The sequence below is a fragment of the Equus quagga genome, chromosome 7, assembly GCF_021613505.1.
Source record: "Equus quagga isolate Etosha38 chromosome 7, UCLA_HA_Equagga_1.0, whole genome shotgun sequence".
Classification (NCBI taxonomy): domain Eukaryota; kingdom Metazoa; phylum Chordata; class Mammalia; order Perissodactyla; family Equidae; genus Equus; species Equus quagga.
Window position 1 is genome coordinate 39200029 of NC_060273.1, and position 25014 is coordinate 39225042.

The 25014-nt window shown below is 57.0% G+C and overlaps 1 protein-coding gene and 1 long non-coding RNA gene across 2 annotated transcripts in view; one reads left to right on the forward strand and one right to left on the reverse strand.

The window, feature by feature from the left end:
* LOC124243039 (uncharacterized) overlaps positions 1–5043 on the forward strand; it is a 23531-nt gene extending 18488 nt beyond the window's left edge. The window contains exon 3 of the long non-coding RNA XR_006889575.1: positions 4094–5043. This is a non-coding gene — a long non-coding RNA (uncharacterized LOC124243039). The remainder of the gene's footprint in view (positions 1–4093) is intronic.
* SRRM3 (serine/arginine repetitive matrix 3) overlaps positions 1–25014 on the reverse strand; it is a 34063-nt gene that overhangs the window by 3814 nt on the left and 5235 nt on the right. Inside the window, exons 2-11 of the mRNA XM_046668603.1 lie at positions 23703–23804; positions 15054–15182; positions 14883–14963; positions 14336–14365; positions 13857–13919; positions 13701–13736; positions 11464–11514; positions 10854–10958; positions 10295–10475; positions 6–165 (exon numbers count right to left, since the gene is read on the reverse strand). Of these exons, the coding sequence (XP_046524559.1) occupies positions 6–165; positions 10295–10475; positions 10854–10958; positions 11464–11514; positions 13701–13736; positions 13857–13919; positions 14336–14365; positions 14883–14963; positions 15054–15182; positions 23703–23804 (938 nt within the window). The remainder of the gene's footprint in view (positions 1–5; positions 166–10294; positions 10476–10853; positions 10959–11463; positions 11515–13700; positions 13737–13856; positions 13920–14335; positions 14366–14882; positions 14964–15053; positions 15183–23702; positions 23805–25014) is intronic.

Consider the following 25014-nt stretch of genomic DNA (forward strand, 5'->3'; position numbering starts at 1 on the left):
CCGCCGCCGCCGCCGCCGCCTGGCCGGCCCGCCCGCCGCGCGGCCTCCTCTGCCCTGCGACGACGGCGCCGAGCGCGGGCTCGGGCTCTCCTTGCCCCGCGCGGGCGGCGTGGCTGCGCCCGCCTCCGCCTGGTCGCGGGCCCTGGGCGAGGGCGAACTGGGCTTCTGGCGGGGAGAGAGGCAGAGAGGGCACGGAGGGGGCGGCGAGGGAGACAGAGATGGAAGCAGAGACAGAAGAGAGAGGAGATCGCGAATGCAGAGAGAGAGGGAGGAAAGAGACAGAAGTTAGAGAAGCAGCAGACAGAGACAGAGGAAAAGAGGAGAGATGAAGAGAGAGAGAAAGAGGACAGACCAAGAAAAGGAGCAAGAGATGGAGGGGGAGAGAGCGGACGGGTGGGGTGGGGGGAGAGAAAGAGAGGGGGCTTTCACCGGGCCCGGGCCGGGGGCTGCCAGTCCCGGAGCATCGCACACACGGTTCCCCGCGCCTGCCCTGCCTCTGCCTCTCCTGAGTGTCCACCTTCTGGCCTCAACAGTGCAGCTCATGCAAGGTTCTCGGCATGCAAAACACAAGAGGGACGGAGCGGTGGGGGGAGGGGGCAGAAAGGGAGGGGGCTCCAGGACGGGTTCGGGGGCTGGCATTGCCCCCGGATGGGACGGACGATCCCGGCGGAGAGAAGAGAGAGGGCGGGCACGGGGAGGCCAGGCCAGGGCCAGCCCACCAGGCCAGGCCCCCCAGCGCGTGGGGGGGGGTGGGGGGAGGGGGGGGGCACACGGCACACAGGGGGGGGGGGGGGGGGGGGCGGGACAACTGAACTCAAAACTGAACGGAAGAAAGGGAGGAAAAACAGAAATAAAAAACAAAATCCACAAATGTCATTAGATACCAAAATCAAAAACAATGTCTGAACTCCTGGGGAACTGACATTTTTCTGTTAACATTTTTCTTTCTTTGTTTTCCGGCCCTGCAGAGACCTGTGGAGCTGTCAGTAGCACCCGACTGTCTTTCTGTTTCTCTCTTTTCTTTTTCTTTCTTTTTTTTTTTTAAGTTCTGATTTTTAAGTCCCTCTTGGTTAACGTCCACTTACCAATAAAGTGGCACTTCCTCCTTTAGTAGGTAAGATGTGTAAGAGAAGGGAAAAGTGTGGTAGCGTAAGTTCATCATTAGATTCACAAAAATGCAAGAGAGATAGAGAGAGAGAGAGAGAAACGCAACCACCCCATTCTAGGCCGAGAGGAGGCCACACCGCCTCTGGAGGAAGGACTGGCAGCGCCCGGCTCGTTGGGCCTGAGCAGGCACCTCTTGGGTGACCACTGGATAGAGAAGTCAAATGTTTTTCCAAAAGCGGAGTTCGAACACAAGGATGGGAGTGGGGGCACAGAAAACCAGAAAGGGTACCTGGTACCGTGGAAAGGGCCCTGGCTGGGAATCAGGGATCTGAGAGCCTGCTGCTACCTCACTGAGTGACCTTGTCCAAGTCACTCTCACATTCAGGCCTCAGTTTTCCCATCCACAAAGTGAGAGAATTCCTGATGGCCCTGCCAGAGCAAATATTCTAGAATTTTCTGCAGGTCCCTTGACCCCCCCAACCCCCCACCCTCCAGAGAGTTGTTGAGTACACTTGTCTGTTTATAAGTCTGTCCCGTTCCCCCTGCCCCCCCAGTCACCAGCACCAATTTGACTTTGAACATCTCCAGGGCAGATTTGGGGGTGGATTCAGCTCTGTAACCTCAGTTTTTATCACAGAACTTGGCATCTAGTAGGGCCTCAATGCCGTTTGCAGAGGAAGGAGGAATGCCCTCACGAAGGCCAGGGCCAGGGCCAAGCCAGGGAGTCCTCGGGGAGGGGCAGGGTCCGGGATAAGCTCTTTCAGCAGCCTTTTTGGAATGAAAGAACAAAACCAGCTGCCACCCCTCAGGGTACCTTGCTGCCAGGGACTGGAAGGAGGGTGGTTTCCTTGGCACGGATCTGGGTGTTTCCTGCAGGGGGCAGGGTTGTGCCAAGGCCGCTCTGTGCAAGCCTGGCTCCAGCCTGGGTATGGAGGTAGAGTCAAGAAGTCAGCCCCATTGGTGGAAAGGCACAGCCGGCTTTGTGAGCAGTGAGCACCAGCCACAGCTGGTGAGAGCAGCTGGCCAGAGCCAGATGGGCCATGGATACCTCCTGGGAGAGCCTGGTGTTTCCTTTTGGGGCAGAGGCAGGCATGGGTGGGCAGAATGGATATCGCTGGGTACCCACGTGCCGGTCTGAGCACCCAGATCTCCTGATCACCAGCTCACCCCTCCCCCTAGGCTAAGGAGAGATGAAAGCTGGGCTCTTCAGCCATGACCCCTCTGAGATGGCAGTTCCATTCTCAACAGACATCACTAGGAGACCCTTGGGTCCCCTAACACATACCCCCTCCACCCCAGCAGGTGGCCAGTGCCTCACAGCTCCCAAGCCCCCAGCACTGGGTTCTGTCATCCAGCATCCTTTTCCCTCCAGAGGAGGCAAACGACAGAGACGTCTCCAGGTTCCTCAGATTGCCTGTTTCTTTCCTGTCCCCTGGGTTGTCAAAGAGTATAAAGTGGTACCAGGTGGGAAGTGGGGGACCCCTGGAAGCCAATGCGTAGCAACCAAGGAGACGCTGGAGCCCGCCTTCCGGAAGCCTTTGCTTTGGTGGGTGGGGGCAGCGAGGCAAGCGGGCAGAATGCTAAACTGGGGGATCAGGTCCTGGATGTGAATCCTGGCTCCACCCCGGACTCTGGATTGGAGCTAGCTACTTCTGCCTCCAGGGAAGAGGCCAGCAGTGGGGGAAGCAGACCCAGAGCCTTGAGGTTCCTTCCCACAGGCATTGCAGGGCCCTCTCTACTTCCCACTGTAGGGCTGGGAGTGTAAGAAACAAAAAAGGTCTGATTGGGTGGATGCCCACCCATCCTGGTGCGGCCCCCAACCACGGAGGTCCAAGCCGCTGTGTTGATCTAGAGGCTTCCTGCCTGGCATGTCTTGAAGTCCAAGCCCTTCCTCACTTCCCTCTCACCTCCTGCAAGCCAACTGGCTGCCATAGCCCAAGATGATAGTACTTGGCAAAGTGGAACACTCTGGAATCAGCCCTGAGACCTTTAAGGATGTGACCTGACTCTGGGGGCCTCAGTTTCCCCATTGATAAAATGGGGATGACTAGGGTCTTTGCTGGGTGGGCCTGTACGGGGGCTGAGAGGTCTTTTTCAGAGTACAACTCACTGTCCCCTCGCAGACTGACAGGGTCAGAGCAGTGCAGGAAGACCTTGGGCCCCATGGGGCGTCCCCCAAGTGCCAGGAAGGCGGACGATGGGAGGAAGGCACTGCTGGGCAGGGTGACAGGTAGAACCTCCCTAGGGCCAATCTCACGGCCTTGTCCACCTATCCCTCCAGAAGGCTTCCAGGAAAGGTCCCACGATCCTGCCAGAGGGTGAGCCTCGTCCTCTGCTTGGCTGGATCTTAGTCTTCCCAGGAACTGAGGGAGATCCAAGCCCAGGAACTTCATCACCAGACAGGACTGGGGTGGCCAGGGAGCGCCAAACATCTCCTCCAAAAGCCTGCTCTTTGTGACTCCTGTCCCTCTTGCCTGGAACTCCTCTCCTCTCCTCCTTCTGCCCCCCCACACCCCGCAGCCTGGCTAATGCCTATCACCTCTACCCTCAGCTCAAGGCCACTGCCTCCAGGAAGCCTCTCTTGAGCCTCGCACTGAGTCAGATGCGCTCCTCTATGAGCCCTCAGACCCTTGTTCCTTCCTTCAGTATGGACTGTGCCAGGCTGTGCTCAGGCTGGGGCTGCCATGACCAGCAAGAGCTTCCCATCCATGGTTCAACTTTGCCCCTCTCAGTCCTCCAGTCTGGCAGGTGGGGCCGTGAGCCCAGGTCTGCCCACCTCTTCCCTGGCACGGACACCCATCATGGGCCCTGGCCCAGGGGCGTGCTCAGTGGATGCTTGCTTAGTGTGTGCGTGAATGAATGAATGAGTGAGTGAGTGAGTGAGTGAGTGAGTGAATGAGGGATTAGCCGGCCCCTGAGCCCTGCTCCCAGGAACCCCTCTGCTCCTTGGTACCACCTGCTACCTGACACCTTTTCTTTTGCTTAGGTAAGAGATTTTTGAGGGGAAAGAATGAGAAGAGAGGAGGAGGTGACAGTGTGCTGGCGGATCCTGGTGTTCTTAAGGACAAGACCAAGTGAGCGTCTGGGACAACCACCCCCTCTATGCAGCACTTGAGGATCCCATTTCTGGGGCCCTGGTCACATCAGGCACTCCTTGAGGGTGGGGCCTCCACTCCCCCCATTAGGCTGGGACACAGTCTCCTCCGTCAGACCAGCAGTGCTTTCTCCCTCCCTGCACAATTTCCTTGTCTGCCCTCCCAGCACTCCCCAGGGCTGAGGAATATTCTGAGGGGGTGAGCTCCCCAGGACCTGCGCCTGGCGTCAATAGGAGGGGAGGGGAGTGTGAAAAGCTGGGCCTTCTCTTTTTAAGGCTGAGGATGGACGCCTCACAGGGTCGGGATGTCAAACTTCTGTAGCTGCTCCCAGATAGGACAGGAAACAGTTTAAAGGGCAAGGCTGGGGAGGCGGGGGTCCCTGAGGACCTACTTCTGACGTGTACCCTTAGTGTGGCTGGAGGAGCACTGGGCTGCAAGCCACAAGTCCAGGGATCTAGGCCTGGTTCTGCCTCGACACCTTGGGGGACCCTGACTCCTACTGACTGTCCCTTCTGGATCATCCGGCACTGAGGGACCACATTAAGCTCAAATTTGGAAGATGGAAGGATGCTGGGGGACTGAGGGAGGCCCCGTCCAGGTTGGGTGGTCCAGGCAGGGGGTAGGTGAGCTGAGATCCTCTCCATCTCCCAGACTGCCCCACAGAGACTTTGCTAAGTAGGCCCTTTAAGTCCACTGCCTGCTCCTAGCCAGCTCACATCCCCCTTGAAGTTCAACTACCATTACACCCCAAAGATGGAGCTGTGAGATTCAGCCCTGGTGCCAGCTGTGGCCCCAGCGCCCACCCTAAAGGTTGGCCTGCTGCAAGGGCAGGACCCACGGGGGCCCAGGAGGCCCCAGAAGGTGGGACGGGGCTCTTTCCTCAGGCCTGACCTCAGCCAGAACTCCCTCCAGCATCTGGAGGCCAAGAGACCCAGCACAGGCCCCTCCACCACTGCTTAGCGCCCAGGTGGGCCCCAGGGGCCAGCAGGGGTGAGGGCCTTAGCAGCTATTCCAGACAACAGATCGGCTCAACCACAGCGAAAGAAACACAAACTTGGAATGCTAAACCACACAAAAATGCATTCAGACAACAAAATGAGAAAGAGAGGAAGTGAAGGAGGTCAGGGGGTAGGGGTGGAGAAGAAGAAGGGGTGGGGAAGGTGGAAAGGAGGGAAGAATGAACCAGAAAAGTTGTCAGGGAAAGTCAAGAAAACCAAACGACAAACCAGGAAACACAGCTTTGTAGCTCATTTGGAGAAAATGCAAGTTACAAATGAGTAGTCACTAAAATAAAGAAAGAAAAGGGAGGGGGAGAAAACCAACCAGAGCAAGATTGAAAGAGAGAGAGAAAGAGAGAGAGAGAGAGAGAGAGAGAGAAAACCACATTCAAACCAAGCAGAGTGGCCGGGCTTATCTGAAGATGGGAGCGAGCGAGCGCACAGCTGAGCCGGGTACCTACCTTCTCAGCGGTCAGGGACAGGAATGCAATAATAAAAAAGAAAAGAAGGTCTCCGCATTGGGAATGCAGAATGGGGGAAAGACAGTGACTCTAAGCTGCGCACCCCCTCTGAATTGGCACGAGGGCAGCCAGTGTGGCTTTGGGTCTAGTCCCAGGGATGGGAGGGGGCTCCTGCCCAGCCATTTCGGTTTGCTTTTTAAATTTACCCACAGGCTCCAGTAGCCGAGCTTTCCTTAACTCTTTAAAACACAGAAAACCTCCGGAAGGCATGCAGGAAGCAGCTGATGGAAGCAGAACCACAGGGTGGGCTAAGGAGGGGCTGGCAGCATGGGGAGAGGGGTCCATGTCAGGAGAGGGAGACGGAGAGAGAAAGAGACAGACACATGGAGAAACAGAGAGAGAGAGAGAAATAGACAGGGAGAGAGAAACAGAAAGACAGAAGGGAACGGAGAGAGACAGGCAGGGACAGAGAGAAAGGTGGACCCAGACAGAAAGAAGAGAGAAAGCTGTTTAAACAAGGCCAGTCAGAGTGGACGGGGGCAAGGGGGACCCACGCATTTAAAAGGGAAGGCAACCGCGGATTCAATTTGTTGGATTGATCCTGCCTCATTCAACCCCACTCCCTTTCCTTCCGGCTTTGGCATCATTTTAGCAACATTCATCCCTCCTGCCTTCTGGCTTCATCCTGGGAGAAATACCGAGTGGTCCCTTCCTGTCTGCCTGCCTCACTCTCCTTCCTGGGGGTGGGAGCTCTTTCCCCGGGGAGGCCTGGGATGAGGCAGGTCAGGGAGTACATTGGGCACCTCTTCTTGGGGTTCCCCAAGGCTGCCCATCTCGTGATGAGATTTGAGCCAGAGCCGGAGAGAGTCCAGGGGCCTTGCCCACGGACCTTCTCTGCCACCCTCACCAAACAGTCGGGCTTCCCTTGACACTTCCAGTGCTAGCAACAGGTGGAGCCAAGGAGTAAGTGGCCTTACTTCTGAGCCTACAAACCCTGCACACCCTTTCTGGCCCACGTGCTGGGGAGAGCAAGGCTAGCACCACTCTGTGCTCCTGGGGGCGGGAGGGAGCCGGGTAAAGGCACCACGTGAGACAGGATGGAAGGCCATGTCCCTTGAGGTCTCAGGCTCAGTATCTTACGCTTCCATCCCACCTCATGTGACCTTGAGCAGCTCCCTTCCCTCTCTGTGCCTCACTATTTATTTCCCCACATGTGTGAGGGCTTAGGGCTCCCTGAGCCGCTGAAGCAGCCATCATATAGAGTCGGCTTGCATATTGTGTGCCCACCTCAACCCTGGTCTCTGCGTAGGCAGGTCCCAGCGCTGGGGAGCTCAGAGAGCTGAGAGCATGCTGTAGACATCTGGAGGGGTCCCCAGGGGGAAGGCAGGAGCTGAGACAACTAGCATCTACCTCCCAAGTCCTCCTCCCGCGTTCAGGGCTCCTGGAGTGGGCTTTCCATTGACCACCCTCTCCACATCTTGGCTGTGGCTGGGGGTCTTAGGGTTAGAAGGCTGGGGTCTTCCCTTTGGATCTACCTCTAAAAAGCTGTGTTACTTTGAGCTGGTCATTTGACTTCTCTGAGCTGCCCAGAAATCCCTTGGGGGTTCAGTCCTGGCCTGAGATGGAACAACTAAGAGATGTGTTAGGAGCCGGCTGGCCTCAGTATCAAGACCAGGAGGGACTTGCCTCTTGCCTCCAGTCCCTCGCCTCAGAGTGTCTGGCTTTGAAGCCCTGACCTGAGTTAAACTCTCTCAAGTGTCTTCAGTTCCCTCCTCCAGGGCCCCTTAAGGATCTGAGGCCTGGCAACGGAAGGTGCTGAGCAGCTTGTCCCCATCATGCCATCTTCTATTAGACAGAACTGAGGAGACACAGGAAGCTCATTGCTCCGGGAAGCTGCCCAAGTGACCTGGGACAAGGTCCTCCCCCTCCCTGGGTCTCCCAGCCTCTCTCCAAGGTTCCTTAAAGACTGAGAGTGTGGTCTGCACCCCTTTTGTTAATTTAAAAGCTGCAGCAGCTCCGAGTGTGTGTCTGGGCTGAGGGAGGGCTGGCTGTGGCCACAGAGCTGGCAGGCGCTGTTGGCGTGGGAGGCATTTTTTAGGAGTTACCTTCCCTTTTAAATTCTGATTACAAAGGAAAAAAAAATAAGTATAGAGAGATATGTATATGCTTAATGTTCACTGGAGATTCAAAACCATCTGCCTTAGGAGGAGAGGTTCCCACAGGAACACGCACAAAAGCAAAATTCTAGGACAACACAGAAGAGAGAAAAAACCCCAGAGAGAGAGTTTGCATTTCTGTACATTACAAAAGGCACAAAGAAAAAAGAAAGGAAAAGGAAATACAAACAGAAACAAAATAACAAGAAAAGTTATATAAACTTTCCCACCCTCTCCCCTTGCCGCTAAATGAGAAATGGAATCACAATATTACCACGTTTCAAATGGGAGGCTAAAAAAACAAACAAAAACATAGACGGGGTTAAAAACGGTGAGCTTTGCCTTTGTTCCGTTTGTTTCTCTCTCTGTTTTTTAAAGGTAGCGTCCAAGAATCCCCCTCCCGCCCCTGTATACTTTTTCCCAAAGATGTTTTTGGTGAATGGCAAAGCCTGTGACCCTGGCCCCCATCACCTCCCTGGAGGCGGAGGCGAGCCAGAAGTAGCCTCATTCCGCTCCTCAGAAAGGCCTGGCAGGCAGAGGGGAGCCGGGTGTGGGTGAGCAGCCTGGGATGTTCTCAAGACCCAGAGTCCCAGGGCCCAAAGGGTAGGGGAGGATCCGGGGACCACGCTTTGTGAAAGGAGTGACAAAGTGCTGTCTCCTAGAAAACTCCCAGGGCTGTGCCCAAAGGAACCCCATTTTGGAGGGAAACAGACTGGGGTGCTGCCCCGAGGCTGGAGGCTGGGCTGCCTCCCCTGACTGCTCTCTCCTGGGGTCTATCTAGTTGCCGTGCCCATTTTTTCTACATATGCCCAGGGTCCTTGGGGGGTATTGCTCTGGCCTTGAGGGCGGGGGAGGGATCCACAAGTGGGAAGGGGTCTCCTTTCTGTCCTGGCTGAGAGAACCTGCGTTTCTGTGTCTCTCGGAAGCTGTGAAGCTTCTATGAGAAGGGGTCTGGGGCACCGTGCCCATGGAGGGGCTGGTGGCGATGCTCCTTTCTGGGTTTGCCCAGGTTGGGCATCACCTCTGGGGCCGATGGCACCAGTCCCTGTCCTGGGCACCCTCAGCTACCGCTGTGCGACTTCTCCCACCCCTGAGACAGATCCAGGGACCTGGTGTGATCTCCACATGGCCCAACCAGGCCCCTGGGAGCTCGGGAGCCTGGAGCTCAGGAGCCTGGCACCCTGTCTGGGTGGGGCAGTCTCTCCAGACAGGTAATGTCCTTAAATAAAAATTAACCTGGAGACCAAGAGACTTGTCAGCTGCCTCTGGCTTTCCTCACTGAGGCGGTGGGAGTAGGGGTGTTTGAGAAAAGAAAGGGAGTGAAAGGAAACAGCCAAAACTCAAAATGGAACTGACCAACACGAACATGTCTGCTGCTGAGACCTGAGGTCTGGGGAGGGGCAGCCCCCTTCCTTCTGAGGCTTCTGGGGCAGCCTGCAGGTCTGTACCCGAAGTCCCCTGTGCCCACCTAGTGCCCCTGCCAGTACTTCAGCCCCCTCTCCCTCCGGGGGCTCTACCCCGCCCTCTAGATCAACAGACAAAAGGGGATGTGGGCTTCCCCTGGGGCCTGGGAGAGCCCCCTTCCTGGCCCAGCCCATCCACCAGGGAAAGGCTGAGAAGCCTGTGTGCTCTGCCAGCTCCTACCATCACCACACACGCCTGTGGGTCTCAAGGAGTCTGTGCCCCTCCTGGAGGATGGGCAGGGACAGTTTTGGGATGGTGTGGGTGTGGAGTCTCTGAGGGAGCGATGGTGCCCTGGGAGGTGCTTTAGGAAGGATGGGCCTTAGGAAGCGGAACCTGCAGGTCTGAGACACCTGTCCGAGCATGGGCAGTGCCTAGGAAATGACAGACTCTCCTGGGGGCAGGGACTTTAGAAATGCAGCTCTGTGGCTGCGAGGGGACTGAGGCGGGTGAGGGATCTGAGAGAGGGGGAGGAGGCTAAGGAAGAGGTTGAGGGAGGCAGGGCACTCAGAGAGGGGGAAAGGGCTTGGTGGGGAGAGGGAGGCTCGGGACCCAAGTGATGCCCAGGGGAGAGCCTGTCTCTTGAATCCTGTTCCTGACTGTAACCCCAACCAATGTCCAGGCCCCCTCCCACCCCAATATGCCTGGGGGGAGGGAGGCAGGAGACCTTGGTTCCTCTCCAGTTCTTTACCAAACTGGCTGAGTGCCCCATGGGCAACCTTCTCTGCCCTTCAGTTTGCCAACATCAAGGGTGGCCCAAGCCTGCAGGCCCCCCACCCCCACCCCCGGCACCCTGACACTAAGGGCCAGGTGGGCGCAACACCCGAGCACTCCTGGCCGCTCTCCGTGCAGGGAGGGCGCATGAAGTGGGGGAAGCGGCCCCGCCCCCGTTACACACTCACTGCCCCCTTCTTGCCCCCTGCCGAGAGGCGACCCTGCCCCGACCCGGCACTGCTGACCCAGCCCGGCGCAGCCCGCGCGGCGCGGGAACCCTCTGCAAAGCGAAGCGTACGTACATGGGGCGGGCTGTGCGCCGAGCCGGGGCGGCCGCCGTGCGCTCCGCTCCGCTGCCTGCCGCCGCCGCCGTTCTGCTGGGGCGACCCCCATCCGCTGCCGCCCGACGGGGAAGGCGACCGGCTCCCACTGGACCGCTGGCTGCCCGTCTTCCGCCCGTCGTCTCGGTGCTTGGGGCTCAGCCTGGGAGGCAGAGGACAGAGGGAAGCCGGCCTGGGACGCCCCCTCTGCAAGCAGCCGCCGCCCGGCGGGAACGGCAGCGCCCCACCCACCCCCTCACTGGGCTGGGAAACCCTTCCACAGAGAGAGCGAGGCGCAGCCCTCACACGGCGGATTTCCGCTTCAGCGTCTGGGGGGCCTTCGGGCAGGGCCGCAGCTCTTCCTCGCCCAGTTCCAGGTGGGCACCAGCACACCCCTGGTAAACTTCTACCCACTGATGAATTGCTATTCTGTCCACCAGCCCGTCTCCAGCCCTTGGGGGTGTTCAATCTGCAAGTCCCTTCCCCCAGCAGAAAGCCCAGCTCAGCCACATCTTGAGCGTTCCTGCCGCCCAGGGCCTACCTGCTGGGTGATCTGGAATCACTGTAGTGGGAGGAGAGTGAGGGGCTGTGGGAGCTGCCGCTGCTGTGGCGATGGGACCTGCGGCCTGGCGACTCCGCGTGTGGCCTGGGAGAGAAATCAGCCCGTACCTAAGTTCTGCCCACCTCCCTGCGGGGGAGCCCTGTGAAGGCCTGAAGGAAACCACTGCTGACCAACCCCTCCCTCCACAGTCTCCTACAGAAGGGGCCCAGCTAGTCCACCTGGGTCATTTGTTGGAATTGGGAAAAGGCGCCCTTTTCTCTAGGCAGCCCCAGGCCCCCACGACCTCACTGCCCCTCAGCCGGTGCTCTTGTGACTGGAGTGGGGGGAGGGACATGGAGGGAGTCACAAGGACTGAGCTTGAAAGGCCCCTGGCCTGGGAGGTGAGAGACCTGGTTCCACCTCTAGCTCTGCCACTGCCTCACAGGGCCCTTAGCTTCCTCTCTGGGTATGAATTTTCCCATCTGGGTGGGAGTGACAAAATGAACTATCTCTAAGGGCCTGATTCTGGGATTCTAGAAGACCAGATTTGCTGGGGGGAGGGGAGGGGGGCGGGGGGGGGGGAGGCTAGAGAGTGGGGAAGGGAGCTCACCTCTTCCTCTCTTTGTTCTTCTCTTTTCTTTTGCTCTTAGGGCTTCGAGATCTGCAGAAAGCAGAGGCTACAGTGACAGCGTGTGACAGCATGGCCTGAGCCAGGGAGGGGCAGGGTGGGGCCTCCCAGCCCTGGAGCCAGGCTGTGCCCAGGTATGGATCTGAGATTCCTTCCTCTCTGGGACCTGAGCCCCCTCCTGGAGTCGACTTGCCCAAGCCACCCCACTGCCTTGGTCCTTTTCACTTGGCCAGGCCTGTTCCTTCCTTCTCCTAAAGTCCTGGCTCCTGGTCACCTCCTGCCTGGGCCCCACCTGCTGCTCCCTCTGGCAGTGCCAAAGGTAATGTGGCCATGGCCCCAGAAGGAAGGGTGCCTTGCTTGTCCTTCTGGAATTGGTCTTGGGACAGGGCCCTCTGATGAGTCACCATGGTGGGAGTGGCCCCTTCACACTTCCTTTGTGTCCTGTGTGCTCCAGGTCCCCTCAGATGGGGCTCTGGCAGAGTGCAGGCTTCCTGCTTCTCTGTCCTCTGAGACTGTGGCCTGCCCCAGGTCAGCTCACCAGGGCTTTAGGAAAGAAATGCTTCCCCTTGGGCACGATCGCCTTGCTTTTGGGGTTACTCCTCTGACTCCCATCCAGGGCTGCCCCAAAGCTGCTCATCCATCCCATCGCATCCCCTCCCATCCAGGTCTCCGGAGTAGGCCCATAGCCCAGCTCCTTCTGCCGCTGACAAAAGAATTGAGAAGTTTCTCATTAAGCCTCGAAGGTCTCACCTCACCCCTGGGCCCTGCAGGGTTCTCAGCCCCACCCTCCCCGATGCCACCAGATTCCAGCTCTAGCATTCTAGGCCTGGACAGATGCCTCCCCTGACCAAATATGAGCTGATGCTAAGAAACAAAGGAATGTATTTTCCTTCTTTTCCTTTTTTTTTTTTTTTTGAGGAGGATTAGCTCTGAGCTAACATCTGCCAATCCTCTTTTTGCTGAGGAAGACTGACCCTGAGCTAACATCCATGCCCATCTTCTTCTATTTTATATGTGGGATGCCTGCCACAGCACGGCTTGATAAGCAGTGTGTAGGTCCGCACCGGGGATCTGAACCAGTAAACCCCCAGCCGCTGAAGTGGAATGTGTGAACTTAACTGCTGTGCCACCGGGCCGGCCCCACAGGAATGCATGTCTCACAGGAGCAGAATGGGTGGGGGGCAGGCCGGGAGGTCAAAAGTTTGGGCTCTGGAACCCATGCTGCCTGCTTTGGGCCTCAGTCTCCCGTCGGGGAGCTGGTCTGGCCCTGGCTCACCCCTAGGTCCTTCCCAGGACTGAGGGTAGTTGGTCAGAGGATCTGTGCAAGCTGATGGTGACCACTGGGGGGCAGTATGGGCCCACACTGGCCCATGAGAACCGGGTGGGGCGGTGGGTGAGGGGTGGGAGGTGGAGAGGAGATGGGAAATTGGGGAAATTGGAGGGCCAGGATTTAGGAGTTTATTTAGGCTCCTCCTTCCCCACTTGGGAAGTGGACATGGGCAAATTCCCACTGCAGGAATGGGACTGAGGGCTCTGCCCCTCCTCAGGGCTGCTGAGAGGGGGTCTGGTTACCATGCCAACAGTGGGGATGCAACTGTCCCCCATCTTCCTTCCCTCTATGCTTAGTTTTCTACTTTCCCCACCCCTGCCCCTGAGTTCCTGCCTTTCTCCTCGTCCTCTCCCCTCCCTCACTCCATCCTGAACAAGTTACTGTCCTGCTCAGGGCCCCATGCTGGCTCCCAGCCTCACTTGGTTGGGGGCCAGCTCCGTAGCCTGGTAGTTGGTCCTCCTGGGGGCTGGCACCTGCCCCCAGAAACCCCACCTCCAGCCACAGCCAGCCCACCCTGTCTCCTACCCACTGAGCCTTTCTTCTGTCTGGCACGCCCTTTCCCTCCGAATTCGGGGTCCTGATGCTTCTGTCTTCCCCACTGACATGTCCACAGACATACCCCTTGGACACCAGAACTACCATGTTTGGAAATTCTTGGGGCGCTCACATCAAGGCTGACTCATGAGGCAGACAAGAGTTGCCAATAATTGGCCTTGCTCCTCCTCCCCCCTCTCTCTGTGCCCTGCCTGGCTCTGGGAAGGAGTCCCTGGAGTAGGAGTATGGAGCAGGGCAGGACCGTCACAAACCCCCTCCCATCATGGCTTCTTTTGGTCCTTGGTCCCTGCAGGGGGCGCTAGCTTCTGTCCACATCTCGCAGGGCACCACTCACCTGTGCCGTCTCTTCCTCCGGGACCCAGAATCAGACCTGTAGGGTCATAAAAGGGTTCTCTTGAGCCCACCTGGGGTGGCCTGGGGGCACGGATGTGCAGAGCCCTGGTCCAGAGCCCCACAGGAGTGAGAGGAAGCCCCAGGGGAGGGAGGGTACCTGTCTCTGCGGTGCTTCCTCACGCTTTTCTTCTTCTTGCGCAGAGGTGAGGCGCTCCCACAGCTGCGGACACAGAAGCTGGGCTCTAGTGATCTGGGGCCCCCGAGAGGGAGGGGCAGCGGGAAATGGCTGGGGAAGCCTGCGTGCCTGGGGCATCGAAGCTGGAAAGGGGATTCCAGGCCATGAAGCCAACTGCCCATTGTACAGAGGGAACCAAGGCCCCAGGGATGGGCAAGGTGCCTAAGGGGATCTTTCAGACGCCTTGGCATTTAAGCAAAGACTGTTTCAAACCCAAAAGTTAGAGGCTCCAAGGGTGGGATTTCTGGCCTCTGTGGGGAAAAGCTGGCACGTTAGCGGTGTCCAGGGTCCAGACCTTGAGGTGGCAGGCCTCCTGCCCTCTGGGGGATGGCCTTGGAGTCTCTCCCACCCGCAGATGTGCCCCCAGCCCCACCAGGTCCCTGCCCGCCTTCATCACTGACCTGCACTCTGAGTCTAGTCTCCTCTTTTTGCTGAGGGCCAGGGGAGAAAGGACAGACAGACAGTTGGACGGGGTTAGTTGGGGCCCCAGACATTCACCAGGGTCTCACTCAGGGAAGGGGAAGAGGGACGGAAAGATGGAGAACCACAGCTGAGACCCAGCCAAACCCCTCCTCCCCAGGCCACTCCCACTCGAGGTGGTGGGTGCCCCACAGATGGTGAGGTGGTGCAGGGGGACTCCTAGCAGGTGGGGTAACACAGGGGCCACATCAGTGTGTCCAGTTCTGGGGCGGATGAGTGTCAATGGGGGGCCTCAATGTGGGGAGGGGGCTTGAGGAAGGGGAGGGGCTGAGTGAGGGGGGAGGAGTGAGGTTGAGTTCTTTTAGGGGAAGGGCACTTCGTGGGGGGCAGCACAGTGAGGGGGACGGATTCAATCAGGGCAGAGCGGCTCAGCGAGGGGCGGAGCCCAGGAATGCCTGAAGAGGGGTGGGCACCTGGGGGCCCCACCGCGCCCCTCCCGCGGCCTCCCGCCGGGTAGGAGGCGCTCACCGGCTTCTCCGGTGGCCGCCTTTCTTTTTCTTCTTCTTCTTTGGAGGCGGCGACACCGAGCTGCTGGACCAGTGCTTGGTCCTGGGTGAAAAGCGCGGGGAGCGGCGGTGAAGTGGGAGGGGCGGCACTGTCCCCAAGGCCCCCCCCCCTCCAACCGCGGGGGGCGCTGACCTGTACCCCCGGTGCCCGCGGTAGCAGGCGGCCGGGCAGTCGCAGTCCACCGGGCCGTCGTCCTCGTCCAAGGGCGCGTACTCCAGGCCCGGCTCGGCGCCCTCGGTCAGCCGCGGGGTCTCCACCACGCTGCCGGCGACAGGGCGGCTCACCACCTGTCCCGGCGGCCCGCCCTCCCCGCCGCCCTTTCCCAGCGCGGCGCCCACAGGTCGAGCGGGGCGGGGAGGGGCTGGCGGCGGCTGGGTCTGCGCCGCGACCCCTCCAGGCTCAGGCGGGGATTTGGGGAACCCAATGGGGAGCCTCTCTTCCAGGTCCCCCAGACTCAACGGCGCCGCATTTTACAAAAGAGAAAAAAGAGCGCCGGCCCTCGCTCCTCACTTGGCCCTCACCCCTTCTAAGTTCTCACCCTTCCAGGGAGCCTCCTCCTCCTTAGCGAGGCCCCTCCCTTCACTGAGTCCCCTCCCGGCACTGATTCTTTGTCCCTCCGTCCTAGTCATTGCGCTCCACTCCCCCTCCCCAGCCCCCTTGCCCTCACTGAGCCCCCCTCTCTGAAAGGTGTCTTTCCTTAACCCAGCTGTCCTAGTCCCTGAGCCCCCTGCCCCAGGACATCTCTGAAATATTCATAGCCTTCCTCCTCTCCTCCTTGCAGCCTCCAGAGCTGCTCCTGTCCCGCGGCCCCGCTGTCATGGCCCCGCTGTCATCAATCACTGCCGGGTGGCGGTGTCTCGGGCCTCAGCCCTCTGTCGCCTCCGCTGCGCCCCATCCATCTTGCAGAGCTCTTCCCCTGGCTCAGCAGGGACCGCCACGTCCTGTCCCCACATCCGGCTGGCTCAGGAGCCCCCAGCCATCTCTGCCACAGATGTTTGCTCCCTGCTGGCACTTTGCGGAGTGGTGCTTGTTTCCTAAAAGTGCCTGGGCTTCAGGCAGGAGCTTGAGCTTTGAAGCTGCACATGTGCCCTCATCATGCACTGTCCCTGAGTCACTGTGTGACCTGCTGCCTGCCATGCCCCTCTCTGAGCCTCTTCTCCGAGATGAGAGTGAGGACTGTGTTATAGGGCTGGGGGAGAATTCGCTGAGGTAACAGCGCTGTGCAATTTCTTTTTTTTATTGCACAAGCCCAGAAGTGACCCGCAAAGGCCTAGCTCCAGGGTAACGGCTCCAGGGTGGTGCCCCCCACCCCCATCTTCCATTTTTCATTCCATCTGGCTCACACGGTGCCCCTCCCAGATGGAGCCTCAGCCCTGGTTTCAGCAGAACTGCCCTCGCTGCTGGGTGCTGTTCACCTGGCTGGCGCTTTCCCGGCCCAGAGCCAGGGAGGCCGGGGCGTGGGCGGCGGAGCAGTAAGGATGGGACATGAGCTTTGCAGTCACACAGACAGGTCTGAGTCCAGGCATGACCATGCTCCCTGGTCCTTATCTATCCACGGAGGAAAAGAATATCCTAGCTTTGAGGCCAGGATTAAGGAAGCGTCTGTCTATGAAGCTCCTGACAGGAGGCCTGGCCTGGGACTGTTGTCCCACACATGGTTGCCATCCTTAGACAGAGGGACCTCTGTCAGACTCTCACACACCAACACCTTCTCTTCCTGGGAGAAAGGTGGTTGTGACCCATGAAAGGGAGACGGAGCAAGAAAGGCAGACCACAGCTACAAGGTGACAGTTGTCAGGGACAGATTTCCAGCAGAGACCCACTAATCGGCTCTTTGAAGACTGATTTTGTATTTAAAACAAAAGAGAATGTCCCCCGAATCTGACACGACTAGCCAGCCTTGAGGCCAATCTCAAGAACGCCATTCAATTCTCAGATGCCAGCCTGGCCCTGGCAGCTGGAAGTCGCACAGGTGGCAGGAAGGTTTTTCTGGTGTGATGGAGGCGAGGCTCCTGTCATTCTCCTTGCCCCCAAAGAGCCAAACTCCCCCACATCCCTTCCTTCAAATCTCTCTGCTCTTCCCCACGCTCCTCTTCCTGGAGCCTCCTGCCTCCTGTCTCTGAAATCTCCAACTCCCCGGCCTGTCCAGCCCCCCACCCTCCCCGGGCCGTCACCCCCCACACAGCCCTCAGCCACACAAATGCCTGACACATAAAACACAGTCTTTAGCAAAACTTAAGGGTCCCTCCAACATTGTGTGGGTGAGCCAGTGGGTGGAAGGAGCTTCCGTTTATCCTGACACAGAAATGATGGAGGTTATTTACAACATAAAATAGCTTTGTTTGGGCTCCGCCTTCTGCAGGAATCCTTTCTTGCCTCCTAACGACAGAGCTCCCCCTCTGCCCCACCCTCCCTCGCTGAGCATCTGGCCTCTGTCACTGTCCAATCCCTTCTGGGAGGTTTACTTGGGATCTTGTCTGCGGGGAGCATTGAAAGACAGGCATAGGGCTCGAGGATCAGGCTCAAGGAGTGGCACAAGGCCTCAGAACCTTCTGGTAAGGCTTGGCCTGGGAGTTCCAGTGGTATAAATGGGCCTAGGGTTAGGGTTAGGGTCTCTTGCTGGTTGTGTGCATAACGGTACCACTACATCTGCTTCGCAGGCTGTCCCAGGGCCAGAACCCTGGGTTCTCCTATCCTGCCCTTCCTGGCTGGTAAGACCACTAACACTAAGGTCCTCTAATGTCTAAATACTCTCCACAGTTGACAAATCCCATTCAGAGTCACTTCCTGACTTAGAGAAATTGCACCCCCCCCCCATTTTACAGATGAGGAAACTGAGGCCCAGAGAGGGAAAAGAACATCCCTTATGGTTTTAGGACCTTTGAGGAAAAGATGTAAGTTCAGCAATGCGGTTGGCCTTGAAAATTCCTCTGCAAACAGGCCAGCCCTTGAATCAGCTGGGCTTCCCCGCTGTGGGTGTTAGCTCGGCCACCCCTCCCTGCTTTGTAGACAAGGTGAGGCTGTGTGCACTGAAGACTAGGTTTGTTCAATATCTCCTGCTCTTAAGTTTATATCTGTGATGTAGTTTACTCCTCGTCACGTCTGTGGAATAGGCAGGGGAGGCACGACTCCTCTGTGACAGAAGAAACTGAGCCACACAGAGCTGACCAAGGCAGGCCCCAACAGAGTGCACTACAGAGGGACCAAGAACGTCTGGGACACGTGTTGGAGCGGCCACCATGGGCAGAACTCCGACGTGGGTGAAGACCGCCCATCACGTGCTCTTCTTCATGCCCGTGGCTTTGCTAATTAACGGGCTCTGTTTCCCATTAGCCAGGAGCCTAATGGCCAATTGACAGATGAATGAGTCCAGACAGAGGAAGGGCAGGACGCCAGGGACAGGGCTGCCCTCTCTGCTCATCACTCAGCCCTCATGCCAGACCTACCAAGGGTCGGCTGGGGTGGGGGTGGGGTGGTGGCAGGAACAGGGATGCGTCAGGCCTGGGGCCTCTGTCCTAGCTCCTCATGGTGCAGGGTAAAAATATGGCACGGTATGTATGACAATAATAACTAACGCAGGTCTGGGCACTTTCTAAGCACTTTATGTATATTTATCTCATTTAATCGTTTAATGCTCAGAACAAGCCTCTGACATGGGTACTATCATTAATAGTCCCATCTTATACATAAAATAATGAGACATAGAGAGGTCACACTAAGGATAAAATTAGATGCATAGAAAAAAAAAGACTGGAATTTGCTCACTGTGTTAGGAAGTAACTTATGAATATTGTTTTACATGAACCCTCTCTCCCAAACATTGTGTTATATTATGTAACTATGAAAATAATCATTCTTAAAAGTTGTCTGTTAAAGTGGAAAAAAAAAAAGAGAGAACATGGGGCTGGCCCTGTGGCCAAGTGGTTAAGTTCCTGCACTCCGCTGTGGCAGCCCAGGGTTTCGCCGGTTCGGATCCTGGGCACGGACATGGCACCACTCATCAAGCCATGCTGAGGTGGCATCCCACATGCCACAACTAGAAGGACCCACAACTAAAAATATACAACCATGTACCGGGGGGCTTTGGGGATAAAAAGGAAAAAATAAAATCTTTTTTTTTAAAAAAAGAACAGATAGCAGCCACAAGTAAAGAAAACATTGTATATATGCCAAAGAGGAGAAGATTTTACTTTTGTCCTGGAATATGGGTAAAGTGATTTTTAGAGGCAGCCTTGGATGATGGGGTGTATTTGGATCTGCGCAGAAGGGACTAGGGTGTTTCAGGCTGAGGGCCAGTCTGAGCAAAGGTGTGGAAATGAGAATGTGCAGGGCATAGCTGGGAACTGCCAGTGGGTCGGGGTGGCTGCTGTGTGATGCTGGAAGTGAGAGACCAGGCTGGATCTAGAGAGCCTGGAATGCCATCCGGGGAGTCCAGACTTGATTGTATGGATGGTGGGGAACCTCAGGGGGTTTCGGGGGCAAAATAAGACTCTCTACATCAGTCAGTTTCCAAGGACAAAAGCGTGTCTTCTCTCAGTGTCTCTGGGACCTCACTCCTGCTCACTATCACCTCTCCTCCAGATCAGAGTACCAGCTGCCCCACTGTTCTGCAGTTTCACTCATCAGATCCACTTTCCAAAGGGGAAAGTCCCCATCACCTGTCTGACCACATCACACCTCTTGAAAACTTTCCACTGGCTCCTGCCATCTTTGGGATCACATCCAGACACTACAGCAATATGATGTTCTAGTAACCAGGATGGAGGGCAGACTGGAGAGGACTCTGTCATTCAAAATAGCTGATTAACTAAAGGAAAGATGATGCCTGGGGACAAAAAGCCCTGGGAGTGGCCCTGCTTCTGTTGAGACTCTTTCCTGAGTGGGAGGTGTCATGGCTCTTATAGTACATGGAGGGTTAAAATCAGACAACCCCCACCCCCTCCTCCCATGGTGGAGCCATTCAGCTGGCTCTGGTCCTGTCATCTCATTCTAAGAGGGCATTGAATTTCTCCATGTCTCAAAATGCCATTCTATGAGGGGGGTGGGTTTCAGCGCTAAGAAGCCAGAGGCGTGAGCACAGGGGCTGCCCAGTGGTCAGAGGGCTTCAGAGACTCCCAAGAGAACCCTACAGTTGGCAGAGAGGGTGGAGGCAGCCAGGCAGAGGAGTAAGTGAAGATCAGTTTAGCACCATTGCCAGGCAAGTGATCATGAGGATGATGGTTGTTGTGGACTGAATGTTTGTGTTCCCTCCCCGGATTCATATGTTAAAACTTTAATCCCAATGTGATGCCTTTGGAGGTGGGGCCTTTGGGAGGTAATCAGGTCATGCGGTGGAGCCCTCATGAATGGAACTAGTGCCCTTATAAGAAGAGATGTGAGAGCTCACTAGCTTTCCCTCATGTGAGGTTACAAGAGGGTAGTCGTCTGCAACCTGGGAGAGGGCTCTCACCAGAGTCCGACCATGCTGGCACCAGGATCCTGGATTTCCAGCCTCCAGAACTGTGAGAAAGAGATTTCTGTTGTTGATAAGTCACCCAGTCTATGGCACTTTGTTATAGCAGCCCAAGCTGACTGAGATGGTGGTGGTGCTCATTCAGTAGCGATGTATGTCTGCTGTGCGAGCCACTGTTCCTCACGCTTACATTCACTGCCACATTTAATTTCCTCAACAATCCTGTGAGATAGGTGCTGACATCTCCACTTTATAAATGAAGGAGTGGAGGCCCAGAGAAGTCAAGGACCTGCCCAAGTCACACTGCTGGGGTGTGGTGGAGCTGGGATCCAGAGCCCAGGGGTTAACGTTGAACTTAGAGGTTTAGACACGTGGGATGTCTGATGCCAGAGCCCACACCATCCCTCCACTACCCGACACTCTGAGCTAAGAAGTGAAGACCCAGTCAGACGCCAGGTCGACCGGAAGGCACACAACCAGCTGTCGCCAGCCCTCGGTCACCTCTCCGCCTTGGGCCTTGGGTTCAGCACCACAAACAGCTCCTCTTAGCCGGGGAGCAATCCAGGCTGCCTCAGCCTCCTTAGCTTGCCGCGCTGTTGAGAGTGGTATTTTCACATTATTTTAGGCTGCCTGAGCTAGAAGAAGCCTCTGATCCAACCCCTCCCCTGTGTAAAGGAGGAAACTGAGGCTTCAGGGAAAATTAGGCAAGCTGCACTGTTCTAGGCACCAGAAATACGGCAGTAAACAAAAGTGTTACAGATCTTGCCTTCAAGGAGCTAACATTCTAGTGGGACCCCAGGATTCCGCCAGGTCTATAGTGCCCCTGCCTCCAGACTGGCCGCCGAGTCTTCCAGACACTGCCTCTTCTAAGGAACTCTTCCTGACTGACCACTCTAGCCTCTCTTTTTCTCTCTCTTCCCCTACTGAACATGGGCAGGGCCTGAAGGATAAACAGTTCAAGTGACTGTGTTGTTTTTTCTTGTTGAGAGCTGCCAGTAATTCCTGGTTTCAGGTTGGAGGTTTGTGGTTCCACCCAGAGAACAGGGGACATGTCTTTCTCTCCTCCTCCCCCTCATAGCACCAGCACAGGGTTAGCACAGGGCACAAACCCTCAAGGACTTTTCTTATGATGATGGACACTGCAACCTCTCCATGGCATATTTCCCAGGGTGTTCTGGTTCTTAAATGCATCATTCATTCATTCAAGGAAAGAGAAGATCATTCAAGATCAAGAGAAGACTACCGGAAAAGACTCGAGAGTCATTCACTAAGAGGAGAGAGTTCCAGCAGGGGAATGGACGAGATCCTCCAGGGAGAAGAGGGGAGGCAAATGTGAGGAAGAGACTTGAGGACACGAGAACCCTGGAGGAACCAACATCTGGGAAGTGGACAGGAATGAGGGAGAGAGCAGAAGCCATCAGAGGGGCGGGAAGAAACTCTGAGAAGTGCATCTTGGAAGCCAGGAGGAAAAGCAGGTTTCCGATGGTGGCATGTACCAGAAAGAGGGCAGGCCTGCAGAGAAGCACGGGGCATGCAAAGTAGGACTCTGGCGGCCATGGGAGAACAGGTCACGGGAGTCGTGGGAGCGGAAGTCAGATCTCCATGGCTTGAGGAAGTGGAGACAATGCGTGCCACACACTCTACAGAAATTTGCTTGATAAAGGAGAGGAAACTGTGGCCTGGGAGCCAGAGGGGAAAGCAGAGTTGAGGAAGGACAGGAATTAGATGAAGAGGAAGGAGCCTGGGAGAGTGAAAAATGGCAGGCTTGAGCTGGAGTGGGTGGTTCTCGCTGGAAGGGCCCGGAGAAGGGGCAGGTAGAGTCCAGAGGATGGAAGAGGAAAGGGCGGCTGATTTTCCAGAGGAGCTCTGGGGAGGTTTGGTCAGACAGCCAGGACCTCCTGGGTTTGGAGGTGGTGCCGGCAGCAGCGGGAGGATCTGGTTGTCGGAGGTTTGAGAAGGAATAGAGGGGCTGGCCCTGCTCTTGGGGGAACCAGCTGGGCATCACTGAGGGGGAAGGTGCAGGAGTTGCTGAGGAATGCTGTGAGTTCTGGAAGGCTGCAGAGAAGGAGGTGATGGTGGCATCAGCTCTTCCCACCAGGGGGGAGGAGAGAGCAGGCCAGCTGAGCCTGGCTCCCCCAGATCACCCATGAGGCCCCCACACAGCTGGGGCTGCCCTGACTCTGCTTTTGCTCCAACCAGAGCCAGAGGGGAGGTTTAAGTGGGGTAGGGTGGGACTCCCCCACCCTTGGAGCCCCCAGCAGTCCAGACGGTCTGCAGAAAATGCTTCCCTGCTGCCCATCAAGGGCCGTCTTCTCCTGCGATGCTGTTTGCCTTAAGACAGCGGCAACAGGAAATCTCTCCAAAGGCGCTGTCTTCATTTTATTTTTGTGCGAGTAAAGGTGACAGGGATTTAGGGCCTCAGCAAGATGCCCGCTCCCCAGACTAGTCCTACTCCGGAGGAAATGACCCGCAATCACCGTAACCTCTCACCCAGCCTCAGTTTCACTTCCAGCTGGAGAAACACGGGATGCCAGAACTGGGCAGGGAAGCAGGCTTAGCAAGGGAAAGGCCCATCTGAGTGGATTCGACAAGGCTCCCTGGGCGCACACTGCCTGCCATCCAGCCAGGCCCGGACGCTCGCACTGACAGGCTGCCCCGCCCTCCCACAGCAGCCTGCTCCACTGTGTGTGGTTTTCAGCAGTTCCCAGTTCTCCTCACTCTGAGACCAAGTCCGTCTCCAGATGACTTCCCTGTCTGATCCAAAGCCCACCGGGGGGGCCACAGCACACGTGCGCTTCCTGTCCGAGGACAGGGCCCAGATGGGACCCTCACAGAGCCCTGCCATCTTTGCCTGACAAGCCTTTGGCCAAGTTACCAATGGCATTTGGTGTGTTGGCTCTTCCTTTCCAGAGTATGTGCTTCCCCTGGAGCCCATTTTACAGGTGGTAATGATGGGGGCAGAGGGACTAGCCTGGGGTCATACTGTCAGCCTGTGACAATGCTGGGGTCAGAACAATTCTGAGTTTCCTGGTTTTCACCTCAGGATTCCCTGAGCTGAGATCTGGGCTGCCTCCCCTGCTGCTGGGACATAGATAGAACATGGGGTGGCAGGGAGTTGGGGTCCTTCAGTGATGCCCGGGCACCCAGTGGCCCCTGCCTTGTGCCTGAGCCAGGCCAGAGCTTCTGTGGACAGGGCCCATGCCCTCTCCTCCTCTTCCTTGTGCCCTCCAGCCCGAAGAGGGAGCACTTGAAAAGGCCCCTCTGGCACTCTGCTGCTGCCTGAGCCTGCACCCTCTCCCTCCCCTGCCCCTACAAAGGTGAGCACTCACATGTGGCCCCCAGGCCGGTCCTCCCTGGTGAGCATTCCTTCCTTCTCCATCAGCATCTGCCGGAAAGTCCTGACCTTCTGCCGGGTCTCCTCCTCTGAGTACCTGTGGGGGCACAGGGAAGGTGAGGGCTGCTCTCTTGCCTGTGGTTCCCTCTCTGCCTGTCGCCCTCCCGAGGGCACTTTCCAGCTTGCAATGACCTGTCCACAGTTACACCACCGAGCAAGGCTCTCAGCACTGGGGATGCTCAAGACCTACCCATTTTGCACCAAACCAGCCAACCAACCAACTACACAAACAAATGAACAACCAGTCAAACAAACAAATAACCTTTTTCTTTTTAGGAAGAGTTCCCAGAGGTGGGGAAACCTACGAGGGGAGGCTGTGCCCTTCCTCCTGGCCCTCCTCCACCCTCAGGCCGGCCTCTCTCCCACATCCAGGCTGCAGTCACTCTCTGGAGACATTTTAGGGCAGAAGTGGGAATCTTCTGCCCTCCTGGCCTCAGGCACATCTGTTCCCCAATAGCCTTGGGACGTCCTCAGAGTATCCCCACCTCTGCAAGGTCAAGGCTGCCCAGTGGTTGCCCAGGATCATACATAGATCCATTGCCTCCTGGTTTGTGTGTGTGGTGGGGCGGGGTGGGTGGATGAAGTCTGGGCCTTGAGTGGAAGCTCCTGATTTCTCTCCTCCCCTCTACTTCCCTCCCTGAGCCTGGTCTGGCTCCTCATCCTTGCTCCCACACCCTGGGGTCAATTGTCCTTCTCTCTCACTGCACGACTGTGAGAGCTGCTGCCCAGGCCTCCCAGCTCCTCTGGCATTTCCCCTCCAGCCTGTGTCCATGCTGCCACCCTGGGTGGGGGGCGGTGTGCGGGGAGGTCTATGCTTGTCCAGCCCCTTGTCCTGTGCCTGGCATGCAGCAGGTGTCCAGTGTCTGACACCGAATGGATCTTAGGCTCCTAGACCCCCTCTTTCCCCTTCCTGGGCTGCAGGTCGGTCATTCTCCTCTACAGAACACATGGTGGCAAAATGGGAACGGGGGTCCCATCATGTCTCTGTCATCCGCTCACCATCCACTCTCTGTCCACACAGCAGCCCAGCCCTCCCCACTCAGCCTGTCCATGAAAATGGTATGTTGTTCCCTCTCAGGGGCCCCATCTCTTGTCTCCCTCCTTTGCGCCTCCCTCATTCCCTCCCCTCCTTCAGCAAGCACTTGCGGATTGACTCAGCCTTTTTGGAGAGCAATTTGGCAATTCTTTTCAAAAGCCTTAAAAAAATCAACACATCCTTTGACTCAGAAATTAACTTCCAGGTTTAC